At 39.9% G+C, this 14,246-nt stretch overlaps 1 protein-coding gene across 7 annotated transcripts in view; it reads right to left on the bottom strand.

Annotated features, from left to right (window-relative positions):
- Window positions 1-14,246, bottom strand: part of DUSP16 (dual specificity phosphatase 16) — a 95,885-nt gene that overhangs the window by 27,013 nt on the left and 54,626 nt on the right. For all 7 annotated transcript variants that reach the window (XM_087442726.1, XM_087442723.1, XM_087442722.1 and 4 more), the window contains 2 exons: window positions 13,535-14,128; window positions 12,419-12,557 (listed from right to left, as the gene is read on the bottom strand). In XM_087442726.1, the coding sequence (XP_087298852.1) occupies window positions 12,419-12,557; window positions 13,535-13,762 (367 nt within the window). In that variant the 5' untranslated portion in view covers window positions 13,763-14,128. The remainder of the gene's footprint in view (window positions 1-12,418; window positions 12,558-13,534; window positions 14,129-14,246) is intronic.

Raw genomic sequence — 14,246 nt, 5'->3', positions numbered from 1 at the left:
TCTTCTTAAAATGAAAGAATATGTACATATTAAACAAAAGTAGCACTTTCCTACAGCTTAGCGATGTTAAGGAATTTTTTTAAGTCCCAAATTCTAAAAATGGGTCTGTATCCTTGTAGTTCAACTCAAGATAAACGTCAGTTCCATCACTTTAAAGATGGGTCCCTGCAGGGAGAAACAGAGGACCTCCCCACCGACGCTTGAGTTCAAATGGGTAGCGCGTCATTAGAGCTTCCTCAATTGACAGAGCTGCCCAAAAGCAGGAAGAAAGAATCAAAGGCAACTCCCTCCCTCACTGTGAATGGATTCTGTGGTTCTATAAAGAAACAGTATTTACACAAAGCTCTACTTTGTGACATTTTTCTAAAAAGTCATATACAAATTTAATTTTTGTATATTAAATTATTTTCAGTTTATATAGTTTCATAGTTTTTAAATATAGTTCTCATGTAGTTTAATCCTTTTGTAAAACAAAGACTCTCTATTTATGACGTAAATACAACCCATTCACTTACTTATTCTAGAATGTATGAGAAAGATTTAAGTGGAGGTTGCCTGCACCTGTAGAAAACATAAAATACTGAAAACAAAATCCGCTGCTTTGCTATTACACAAGAGACAACCCTAATACTAAAAATTGAAATGCTGAAATGTATATTTCACAATAAAGTATTTTAATTGCTCCTAAGAGTAATTATTTTATGCTTTAGTCTGAAGTCACTGATTCAGGCAACTTTGTTCTCTAGCCACTTAAAAACAGACTCCAGTTGATTACAATTCTTCCAGGGTCAGCAGCCTACTCACATGGAGAGTTAAAACTAGTTAAATAAAATGAAAAGGAAAATAAAGGCAATAATTCTGTACTCCCAAAAAAGCAAAAATATGTAACTGTAACATTCCAATGTATACAGGTTGGTCTGTAAGCCGAGCCACACAGGTTTGATAAATCATTTCTGGGAGTGTAGAGAGCATGGCATATTTTTCTCAATGACATAAGCAATGTTCCATCTACGTCCTATCTAGGCAACTCTCCACTGAGCAGCACTGAATCAATGAGCAGCACTGAAGAGAAAAATCCCAAATGATATAAAGCGTTAATTTTAACTCTTATTCCATCCACCTAAGAGGCAAGTGGACAGACAGCATTTCTGTGGAGACCCTCCAGGAAGCCTGACAAGTAGCCTACATCTCATAAAAGTTGTCGCATAAATGACAGCTCCAAAAAAGCTCCTTTTGTATTAAACAACTCGACCACCTGGTACAGTTGGGGAATGGGAAATTCTAGCTAATCTAATTTTTGGATTAACAGTTATCACATATACAACAAATGAATTAAAATTTTTCAAAGTACCAGCATAAAAAAAAATCACTAAATACTAAAATAACGCAATTTATAATCTGTGATTCATAACGTCTAGATCTTGTTATTCCTCAAGATAACATTATCTAGATCAATTCAATTGGCAAAATCCAGAGGTGTTGTTTACTAAAGAGTTCTCAGAGGATGTAGTGATATTTTTACTATTTTACTGACCTTTCCAATGGGCAATACTCAACCATGCCCAGAAACTCCTCCTCTTACAACGCACACACACACACACACAGAGACAGCCAGGCAGGACTCTTAATAAAGGCCCTCAAACAAAGACTATTCTGAAGAGTGCAACCAGAATAACCAACCAAAAGGAATATGGCCAGAATCCACCACTTGGCAGAATAAAATCAACAAGTGTGGTAGTAGGAGAGCCAGATTCACAGAAGCAACCCCGACTGGTCCTCCAGTGACTTTAAGATATGAAGACAACAGCCAAGCAAACAGTACCCTGGGACTTGTGGAGAAGGAAGGATTTAGAAGGCCTCTACTTCCATCAGCATGGAAGGGGGAGGTTATTAAAAAGATCATATTTGCTCATTTTCACCTGAAAACCAAAGAGTTCCAAGATTGTATTTTTGGACTTGATGTCCCAAACTCCATTCTAACATCTTCAACCCCCTTTGGTCATTTTCACTGGAAAGACTTACTGATACTTTTTAAATAAATTTAAAGCCAAAATCTCCCTCTCTTTCATTCTGCATCCCTGTTCATGCCAGCCCCACTCTCCCAGCCATCTCAGCAACATGCCAACACACTGATTTTCCTTATATATAATATAACGTCTCTTCTATCTGTCCCTGCCTTTCCACTGTCCTGCCACCACCCTAGTCCACGACCTCTGCAGCTGATTATCAGATAAATTCAGTAATAGCTCTCTCTGATCCACTTGGCCTTTTTCCAACTTCTTTCCACTCTGCTGCCAGATAAAGCATCTTAAAATAAAGTTTTGATGTATTCTCTGCTCCCAAATACCCACAGAATAGAATCCTTAGCCAGACATTCAAGATCCTTCATAATCTAATCTCAATCTACCGTCCAACCTAATTTCCCCTACCACCACCCTACATGTAACAGGCAAATTAGTCTTCTTACTGTTTCCCTAACACACCTGTGCTTTCCCATCCCAGGCCTTTGGCAATTCAGGGCTTCGAATCCATTTTATAACTCCTTCCAAACCACAGGCGAACACAAGACACACCTCTTCTACAGCAGTATATTCCAAAATTTTTTACCATAACCAATAAAATACATTTTACATCAAAATCTTCTGAACACCCACATACACTCACTACTGAAACAAATTTCACGATACAATCTTCCCTTACTATGTGAGCTGCTCTTTGATACTTTCAATTCTATTTTGTTGCATTAAAAAAAAAAATCTTCCCTGACCAGAGTATCTAGATATGGTCTTGCCAACTTAGAACTTCTATAAAATTTACAGCAATCATTTGGCAATAGCTATTTACCACTGACTTGATAACCGTGAATTATCTTCGTGTGTGTATTATGACCTCGTTTTTCTCTGGCTGTAATACACTGTAAACTAGTTACGGATAAGAATTATGTCTCACACTCCTTTGTAATCACCTCAGCATTTAGCACAGTGCTTGGTACCCTAACTAGAATTCAACAAATGTTTACTGAATCCTTCCTTGTTACAATGAATAGTTGTTGATGGACATAAGTCTTGTATATTTTTGGTGTTCAAAAGGATTTCCTGATTCCATTCAAAGCTGAAAGCTGTGTTGGCATGGGTGGGGGCCCAGAATCTGCTTCCTATTCCTAGATCACAAAGCCCCAGAAGACTCTCAGGGAGAGAGAGGAGGCACAGGGCAAGAAAAACATTTTTCTGCTACTAAAGGAAAAAAGGTAAAATTGGTAAATGCTGCTTTGGTCATCCAAAAGCAACAGTGAGTCCTCACTGCACTTCTGCCACATCCAGGCGACTTCACATGAAAAGTGGAGAGAGAGAATTTCTTCTGATGTCCCTAAGTGGCTCAGAACTCCATAATGGCCTGACCTCCATGGCTCAGGGAGTCAGGGGCACATCCCTAAGGCCAACTACAATCATCCCCCAGCTGAGGATGAAGTGGCTGCTAGATACGTCTACAGTGACCATCAAAGGGCTCAATGAAATGAGATTATCCATCAGGAGATAACTCTATGAGTCAAGAGGAAAAGGGAATACGAGTCTGGTGTCTGGAGAATGACTCTTAAGAATCAAATTTGACTAACGTGTGAACTGTCCATGAATCACCATACAACTCATTTCTCAGGCCTTTCTAGGTGAAACTCAAAGCTTTCTAATCTGTCCTGTAGTAAGCTCTCCCGTAAGTCCACTTCTGTGAATTCCACTCTATCAGCAGTCCTCCTCTTTCGCCAACTGCACAGCTTTCCTGGAGACTGCAGAGAGCAGAGAAGAAGAAAGGGGTATCTGTTCAGTCAACCAAACACTAGAGACCACCGGGGTCACACATAAGTTCAAAGAGACATTTAATGAGGACCTGCTATGAGCTGGACACAGTGCTAGGTAATGGGGACAGTGGTGACCAAGACAGAGGTCCTCTTTGGAATTGACAGTTTAGTGGTCAAACTTTAAATAATTAGATGAATAGCTAACTAATTATGGTAGGTGGCCAAAGGAGTGCGTATAACAGAGGAAACCAACTTTGCCTGGTAGCTCGGGAAGGCTTGACAACTACACTGAGTCCAGCAGGAGACACCTAGGTGAACTGGGGAGAGGAGAGCGCCTCTGTGAAGGTCCAGAGATTGATGCTGGAGATTTAGAGCAACGGAGATCAGGCCTAAAGAGCTGAAACAAACATAAAACAAACTGAAGGCTTAAAATGGCATCAGATGAAGTTCAAGAGGTAGGCAGGAGCCAGCCACTAAAGGGCCTTGTGAGTCAGTTAGGGTTTTTGGAATTTATCCTAAGAGCGCTGATGCATATTAAACTGAGGAGTGATATAATCTGGATTACATTAAAAAACATAAAATAAAAATATAACTTTGGTATAGTGTGAATAATGGACTGGAAGGTGGCAAGACAGAGGCTATGAGAAGACTAGTCAAGAAGCTCTTGGTGCAATCCGAGGGAGGGATGATGTTGGCTTGACTTGGTAGCAGAACAGGAGAAGAGCAGATAGACTTGAGAGATCAGAAGAAAGATCTGGTGACTGGGAGATGACGGTTGTCACAGCCTAATCTCCAAAGACTCACAATGCCCACCACAACAAAGTACAAATTTATCCTTCTGGTATAAAGGGCTTGCATAATTTGATTTCTTTTCCTCTCAATTCCCATTTCTCCCCTTCACAAAAAATTCACTCTAGTCTCCTCACTGCCCCCTAAAATCTATGTTCACTCCTGACATTTTTAATCATGTTTTTCCCCCTCAATTACAATGCCAAGGACCCTCCCCACCAAAATCTTACTCATCTTTCAAGGCTCAATTAAAATTCCATTGCTGTAATCAAATCTTCCCCACCTTCTACAGACTACACCGAGTCTTCCCTCACCACTGTATCACACAGTTTAGCACATGACCATATGCCTCTCTGTTTCATCCACTTGAGGTGTGTTTTCCCGAATTAACCGCTAGGTTCCCAAAGGCAGGGTCAAGCCTTTTACTTTTCCAGTACCCCCTCCCCCAGAGCCTAACCACAAAAGTGCCCAGAAAACACTGAGAGACTGACTGAAAGAAAAGGCCTGGACCTGGCATTCCTCCAGAGCACACAGGTGACACGACTGGGGCAAGCGAAGACTGATGTCATCATTGTCATCTAGGGTGCTTTTGTTTGGCTTGTGCAAAATATCAGGATAAGGAACCAAGGAACTATCTTTAGTCTGGTCAGTAGTCCATTTTTTAAAAGACACAGCCTCAGGCATTATGTCTTAGCCACTGGTAGCTGGGAAGTGACATAAACTGGCTTGCTGCATGGCAGGTAGCAACTGGAAGAAAGATGACCCAATTTGGTTAGCCTCATGCAAACCGAGCTCAGAAGCAGAGCCAGCAAACGCATGGCCACCATAGGGCCACACAGCACCTATTTTCAGTCTTTCTTCAGTGGCGCTCAGTCACTGCAGCTTTTTAAACACAAGAAGAGCCAATTCCTGAATAACTGCAGTACTTTTACTGAAATCCATTAATTTCAATCTCTTTCACCAACTACTACAGGGTTTGAAATGGAGCGACTGAAGACTTCCCTTCTGTAGGCAAAGGGACAGAAGAAATGCCAAACTAGACAAGAGAACTGATGATAGCAATAGCGGGTACAGCTCCATTTGTAACCAGGAAGGTCAGGTCCCACTATACTTCCATCAGGGAAGAAAATAACCGATTCCATTAAACCAAAACTATCCACTAATTACACAGAACTGTTGACTGGATCTAGCTCCCTGTTCAATTAAAAATGTGTCAAGAGTCAAATGCATTTTTATTCACTCCCAGCTCTACAATAGCAAATCTAACTCAAAACAAAGAAATACGTATTTGGCCTCTAACCATAGCAAACATTACTCTAAGACCCTAGCTGTGTTCAGAGACTAAATGTTTATAAATGCCCTAAGCACTGTACACAACATTGCACCTAATAATAAGTGCTTAGTAAGTGGTATCTTCTATCAATATTCAGAGCTAGACTTCAGAACAGAGTAGTCAGACTTTTATTTGATGATCCCCCTGGCTAAAATATTTTAATGCTTTAAAATCTTTTATATACAGTATATTTTTATATATTCCTTCTTCCATCAAATGTGAAGAATATGACTCTGAAATCCACAAAGAGGCTGACAAAGAGCTACCACAAAAAGAGCCTTTCGGGATAAACCTGATCTGAAATGGGCACCCTTGATCCACAGTCCAGCCTCCTGGTAAAATTCCAGAAGACTCTGGGATTATTGTGGATACGGGCCTGGGCGCATAGTGAGAACAGTGAGCTTGGGAGAGCCTTTCAAGGGCTCTGTTATTTTCCTCATTTGTAAATGAAAGGGCTGAAGTCCGTGATCTATTTACAGCTGTAGGGTTCTAACCTGTGCCTCCTCACAGGACAGAAATGAGCGTTATAGAACTAGTAAACTGTTGTGGGTCCTTTGTGCTTTTACTCAGAGTGAAACAGTGAGGAAAGAGAAGGAAATATAACACAGTATCTTTCATTTGTAGGTTGATCTTTATTGCTACTAAGTTAATCCATTTATTCTCTTTTCTCTATGTTAGCACAAAATAAAAGTCCAAATTCAGTAGTTTTTCTTTTTCTTCTATTTTTCAACAGGCACATTAGAAATATAATAGACAAAGGCAAGCAGAATAAATTAATACATAGTGAATAAGTGAAGGCTAAGAGGGGCCGGCCCCGTGGCTTAGCGGTTAAGTGCATGCGCTCCGCTGCTGGCGGCCCGGGTTCGGATCCCGGGCGCGCACCGACGCACCGCTTCTCCCGCCATGCTGAGGCTGCGTCCCACATACAGCAACTAGAAGGATGTGCAGCTATGACATACAACTATCTACCGGGGCTTTGGGGGAAAAATAAATAAACAAAATTATTATTTTTTTTTTTAAAGATTTTATTTATTCAGTTTTTTCCCCCCAAAGCCCCAGTAGATAGTTGTATGTCATAGGTTCACATCCTTCTAGTTGCTGTACGTGGGACTCGGCCTCACGTTGGACGGAGAAGTGGTGCCTCGGGGCGCTCCCGGGATCCGAACCCGGGCCGCCAGCATCAGAGCGCGCACACTTAACCGCTAAGCCACGGAGCCGGCCCAAAACAAAATTATTAAAAAAAAAAAAAAAAAGAAAAGAAAATTGAGAACTGGTTTTTAAAAAAAAAAAAGTGAAGGCTAAGAAACAAGATTATTTTTTAAAAACTAGTTTTCTGAAGGTTAACAAGACCAATAAAGTTGATCAATAAGTCAATGTTGGCAACTGTTTTCTAACTCATAATGATAACAGTTAAAAAAAAAAAAAAAAGACTATTGATATAGAGATTTCACATGCATTATCTAATACAATCCTCACAATAGGATCCTCAGTTATAAAGTCCCTTTTGTGAAACAAATGTTTATGTCACACCCACTCTGTCACTCCATTAATTCAAATTCTTAAGTCTCATGCTTTTCTTAAACATCTTTTTAAAAAAAATTTTATTGAGGTCACATTGGTTTAAAACACTGTGTGTAAATTTCAGGTATACATCATTTTATTTCAGCTTCTTTACAGAATGCATTCTGTTCACCACCAAAAGTCTAGTTTCTATCCGCCTTAAGTGTTGTTTTTAAAGACCGCTGTGGGAGGATGCATGCATCTTTAAACTGTGCTGATTCAATAACTAACTTCAAATTGGAAAAAAATGGTTTTGCCATTACCTAGCCATCAATGACGATGGAGAACTTTCCAAAGGGATCCAAAATCATTCTTTTTGGCTCAGACGAGGCTGCTACTGATAATGAAAACCCTTTAATCCTCTGGGGGGTGGGGGGGGGACACAATGCTATGGTTTGGTTTGGCTTGGTTATTGGGAAACTTACTAATGGCTAAATGAATAATCAACTTACATTTACATTTTAAAATATAAAAATATAAACCATTTCAACCATTCTCAATTCATATGGATTCAAGGACTTGTATCTTCCTATGAGCGGAGCTAGGTTTCTAGAGCTGTTAACTCTTTATCAAGGTTCAGTATTGAAGGATCACACAAACTTAGCACTGTTTAACTGCAGCAGCATTTTTATTAGATCTTAAAAGCATGTTTAAATCTACTTAGATGGAAACATTTTCATGTTAGATACTCTTCCCACAGCAGCTATATGTTTGCTCTATCCGAGCAAAGACATTTTGCGAATCATTTATTTCAAAACAATCTCTCGCTTTCACTACATTTTCAGATTAGTTTCATCACTGTTTAATACAATCACTTATATTCTAAACTAATAAATCATATGAAATATAAATGGTATAAGCCTACATGTAAGCTAATTTATATCTCAAACATTTACTGAAAACTTAAGAAGTGCGAGGCATTATGGGGAACACAAAGATGAACAAGACATAGTCCTCAGCCTGAAAAAGAGAATCCAGTAGGGGAGGTAAGCTAACAAATGAAAAAGATAAACAACAATATAAGGTTTAAATAAAATTTTAAGATAATAATGAAATACTTGTGACAGGATGGCATATGGCTGTCAAACATTAAACATCTTGTTGAGAATACTGACTGGGCTTAGAAAAGGGAAAGTAGGTCAGGCGGGGGTCAAGGTCCCTGAGCGCACAGGCCCACAGATGTGGCCAAGAGAGGCCTTCACTGCAGAACCAGGTTCTAAGTTTCAGGATTAGAAGGCTTGGGAGTCGGTCTCATTGATAATCAGCTGTCAAAGTGGCTTAACAGAACCCCTCTCACCTGGTAGAAGCTAACGTGTACTGGGCCAGCCACCCCCGCAAGCAGGACCTGTTCCATATGAAAGGATTAAGCCCACCGCATTCCAAGATAGCTTCCTCTAATCCAATCCCCCCGCTTCAGGAAGGCTTCAGTTTTTATGTCCATGTAACTAGTCCTATAGGTAAGTTGGGGTCTCCTCTTGTTCGAGGGAAAGAGCTCATTCAGATGCTTCCTCTATCAGTTCCTTGGGGAGAGCTTCTTGTTCCCCTTCTTCAAAGTCATTTTTTTCTGGGTAAGGTAGCCCTGCGAATGTGAATGGAATTCAGGCCACAATTCTTCACTTCCATATATAATAACCATAAGAAACCATTTCACATATCTAATGCTTTTTTCCTGAATAATCTCAGAGTAGCGGAAAGCTCTAAACTGATGGAGAAATTATTCCAAGAAACCACCTAGTCTTTCTGTTATCACATACATCCACTTGAGGCTGACAAGCATCTCTAACCGTTGAAGCAATAGGGGCAGGGTGCAGTGAAAATCGTCTTGTGACCTTGCCACTTCCTGTAGCACCTGTGAGAAGCTAGTGTGCTTTTCCATGGTCAGTGATCTCCCCTCAAGCAAAATATTTAAGAAACATTTGTTGATATGTCCTTCTATCCCACATCCCTGGAATGTCCTCTGAACAGCTGGACCTTGACAAAAAAACAGGCTGCCAAGAATTGAAGGCCATACCTTCCCCAGCATTCTCTCCACTTACTCCACTTTTCTGTCTCTCCAAGGAACAGACTCAGTAACCAAGGGAATTTCCAATTGGTCAGAGGTTTTTGGGTGGCTGAGGAGGCTTTTAACCATCCGGAACCCTCTCTTCGGTGTCACATGAGATCTGGTTGCTCAGAAACTCCCAAACAAGGTAATTCAGTCCCTGAAGCCACCTCTTAAGCTAAAAGAAATACAGTATTCTAGGGCGTGGATGACAATATGGTGCTGTCAATACATTCTGCGTGGTTCTTGGTGCTGCCTCAAAGGACTTTCGTTTAGGCCTAGAAAACATTTCCTACATGAAGTGGGGATGTCAGGGTCTTCTGACTCAGAGTGTCATTCCGTGTGTCCCTCGGGTGGATCTAGAGAATCAGAATGAGTCCTCTTTCTTCCTTACTGACCGATCAGTGCCCCTCCCAAAGCTACACATGGCTGATAAGAACCTTCCCCAGTAACAAAGGAGTGCTCTTTGGTAAAGGGGAGAAAGGGCATTCAGGTAACTAAAACACCTGTCCTGGAAATTCAACACGAGCTCATTCCTCCATGAGAGTATCTGCTTGGCCAAGCTGTCAAGTCAGAGCCCTCCAGAGGGAAAAGTGCCTCTAGTAAGAGCGAGGTGGGATAACCACTTTGCCGTGAAGCACATCTTGGTGTGTCCTCCTTGAGCAAAACCCTGATCCCATTAAGAAGATTTCAAGGTAAAGTCCCTCACAGTGGCTACAAGAAGCATGAAACGAGTTCCTAAACTCACCCTCCTGGTCTCATGTAACTCTAATAACAGTTGTCCTACTGAATATTCCCAATAAAAGAATGTGCCCATCAACGAGAGACAGAACCTAATATTATAATTCTCAGTTACAGAATTCTAAAAACTACACTCTAAGACAAGCTGGCTTCACTTAAGGACACTAACGAGACATCAGGCAGAATCACAGCATAAACAAAAGGTGTGGCAACAGACGATGTGAAAGAGACAGGAAACTATGCTTGTTCTCTGAGAACTGAAGCGAAGGCTGATGAGACACTGGAGACATGGAAATCTTATTTAAACATGCAGAGTTTAAAAGTGTTAACACACCAACAACTGATTAATCCTATTCTCTTAAAACCGAAATGTTTATACTTCTAACAATCAATTGCCAATAGTATCAATTTCACTGTACCCCCTCTTTGCGACAAAAGACTAAAGTTGTGAAAATGATGATACCTGCCAATATTTGGTTTTTCTTAGATCAAATTTTTAAAAGCGCTCGTGCCTATCACTGTAGCAGAATCTAGCAGACACAGCAGCTTTGTGTTAAAGGTTACTGTGCAACCAGAGATCTAGATGCTATCCCAAACTGAGCCACATACCCCCTACCTTAGATGGGTCCCCTCAAATACAAGACTGAAGCTTTACTGGGAATTTGACTATGGACAACAGTCTTTCTGCAAGTTTGTGTTGGAAGGAGAGGGTGAGCTCTATACATTCCCTCCTTAGGAAGGCTCCAGCCTAACTGAGGAAGTGAATTCCAGCTGCTCAATAAGAGACACGTTAGCCTTTGGGATCAACCCAAGAATATGAATATCAAACTCATTGCCAACTCCCAAGATATTTGATTTTTCTGAAAAACTAGTTTCCTAATCTAAGTCTATCCCTTCATTCACTCTACAATTCTGACTCACACTGATCCCAAGCTTTTAAACGCTAAATACTGACATTTAGCACTAACTGTCTTGTCAAGCAAAGGGCCTTTTCTACAACCTCGTCCATCTCGTTTCTGGTGCTACCTGAGTTGGACAGAATTATAGCTCGTGGTTGCTAGAAAAGCGAGGCCTCTGATCACAGAAGCAGATAGCTTCAATCCTGCTCAGTCTAGGCCTAGAGGAAAGAAATGACTCATTGCAACTCTTATTATTTTCCAATTTCCTTTCTCACATACTGTACACAGGTAGTATTTTCAATGTGAATCCAAAGCTTGTCTGGTTCTCTGAAACCAATTTTTTTTTTTTTTTTTGCCTTTTAGGTCTTTTACATTGTGATAATGCTGTACTTAAAGAGAATATTTAAATGTAATATTAAAGAAATATTCAAAAGAAAAAAAAAAAGGTTACTGTGCATTGTCAAACTGTATTCCCCACTCTGAGCCAGTGGGATGAAAGGGCTTTAGCAATGTCTGCAACACAGGGGAAGCAAAGGATGAACACTTTGCTTTGGAATTCAATGAGATGGAACTCTCACACCGCCCTCCTTTAGGGCAGATATAAAATATTTAGTCCTTCTCATGCATATTATAAAATCATCTGGTTGCTCAGCATTTGCAAGTTGAGACTTTTTTAGTTGTTAAAAAAAACCCAAAAATACACACGTAAACAAGTTTTAAAATATTCCCCCTAATTATTAGAAGAAATATTCTACACACATTCTTTCCCTATCTCATTGTTTATAACATCCAAGAATGCTGATCCTGATTGCTGGAGTCCACTTTAACTATAAATGTTTAATACGAGTTTCACACCAGAATACTGGTCTGGTCCTTGCCACATGAGGTGGGAACTAAGAGCAGGAGCTGAGACGTAGAGCATTTGGTGGCTTGATCACAGGTGAACGTAAAAATTCCTGGGCAGAAGCAGCTGGCTTTGAGCTATCTCTGTGGGCACACAGTTCCATGTGGCACTTCCAGCTAAGAAATAGCAAGTGAAGAGGCATCTGAGCTAAGTCAAGACGCATTGACCAATGTGGAAGAATGATACCATTCAAGTTAAATAGAACAGTTACATCAATCAAAAGCCATAAATAAACCATTTCACAGAATAACTTCAAAGTTGTGATGATCTAGTGTACTTGGAGCTCACTATGACATACTGCTTTACTCACAGAACTCAGTGAGATTCCAAGCCCTTTCAACTCTCCCACGAGCCTTACCTGCAAGCAGGTGAACCGAGCTGAAGCTCTTCTCCAGTTTACCCAGAAGTACAGTGAGAAAACAGTCTGAAGACAGAGAGGCAACATCTTGGGAGCTTTGATCGTAAACTACAACCTTCTGACTGCAATCGATGTCGACCTACAACGCAAATGTGAGCTGTTAGGAAGGAAGGCGAGGAAAATAATCCCATAAACTACCGGTGCTGACGCAAATAACTTCTCGTTTTCAATTAATAATCTGAACACAAATGAGATGCGGGTGACTTGTGGATAAACCTAACATACAAATGGCTTACGTGCTTGTAAAAATCAACGTTTAAAAGGCAATCTGGATGCTATTTCTGTGTAGATGTCCTCAAAACTCTTTGATTTTAAATCCTTTATGCTCTAAAAGGGTAAAATGTGTACAACTAAATGATATGCAAAATCAACATAACAATCCTTGAACTAAAGAAACATTTTAAAGATGGTTTCTACGTAACAACAAAGAAATCAGTTGTTTAGTAAAATTAAAACATGAACTCATTTTTACTCCTGAAGAAGAGAAACAGCCTTACCTACCACAAAGATGACAGTTTGGTATCCCAGGAATAACTTTCCTTGAAGATAATATCCTTAAGCCTTGACCAACCTCACCTTACCTTCCCACAAATAAAAGCACTTCTAATATAATTAGTTTCTACTTTTTCCCAAGGCACTTTAAAAAATCATTTCCTTTCAGTAATTTGTAGATAATACAAAATAACATATTAATATATTAATTATTAATAATACACATGCTATATTATATAGTAATAATTACTACTAATACAATGTATTAATTATAACTTTTTATTAGTGTTTAAATTAATAAAACAATTTTAGCAAGCCACTAATAGGAAAACATAGCACTTGACCAAATTAAAACAAGTTAACCTTTCTGTATAGTTTAGAAATACTCTTAATCGTGACAATATGGTTAGTAAATTATTTTGAGGTATCATAAGGCACCAAAGTTTAAAAAGCAACTAAAACTTCCTATATTACTTTCTCCCCTTAAAAATGAGGCTTCACTTAAAATTATTCCTCCTTCAGTGTGTCTATTTATTTTAAAAAGGAAAAAAAGAAAGCCTTTACCTTATGTTTCGCTGAATGCTGGATGAGCTCTGTAATTAACACTTTGTCCTGTTGCAACCTTCGCTTCATAAGCTTGGAGCAGTTGATATTAATGGCTTCCAAAATGTGGGATGTATTGTATTCCACAAATGGCCGGCTATCAATTAGCAGCACTTTTTCCGTTCCACTTTCCAGCAGAGCCACCAACCTCTCAGTAACAATTTGAGTCCCAATCATCTCATGGGCCATGACAACAATAAGTCCTCTTTTCCCACCTCCCTCTTTAATTTGCCACGATGATGTAATGGTGGTGTGCTCAAAGGCTCAGCCACTCCATTGTACTACAACTGTATGAGGTCAGGCTGGTGGTGACTGGCAAAAGCAGAGTTAAACCCATTTTCAGCAAGAGCCCTCCAAGTGAATGTCTCTTTCTCTTTCCCGCTGATGTGCTCTTGCAAAGGGCTCCTTCCACAAAGCAGCCCCTCACATCTGATTCATAAAGAGATGACTGGAATAACCATGCCACAACAAAAGATGCTTTGGGGCGGCCAGTGCATTACATCATTCTTTACCTTTGCTCCCTCGCTCTGACAGCTTCGCACTGAACTGAAAAGCCTACACGAAGGGAGAAAGAGAGACAGAAAACAAAACATGGGGTCAAAAAAAGAAAGAGCATCAGATTAGAGAGAGTGTATGATTCATAATATTTACTCCATTAATCTAATTCCACACG

This window comes from Ceratotherium simum, chromosome 17, assembly GCF_057802395.1.
Source record: "Ceratotherium simum simum isolate JZ-2026a chromosome 17, ASM5780239v1, whole genome shotgun sequence".
Lineage (NCBI taxonomy): Eukaryota > Metazoa > Chordata > Mammalia > Perissodactyla > Rhinocerotidae > Ceratotherium > Ceratotherium simum.
The sequence above is the reverse complement of the archived record's forward strand: the minus strand, read 5'-3'. Positions and strand labels throughout refer to the sequence as shown.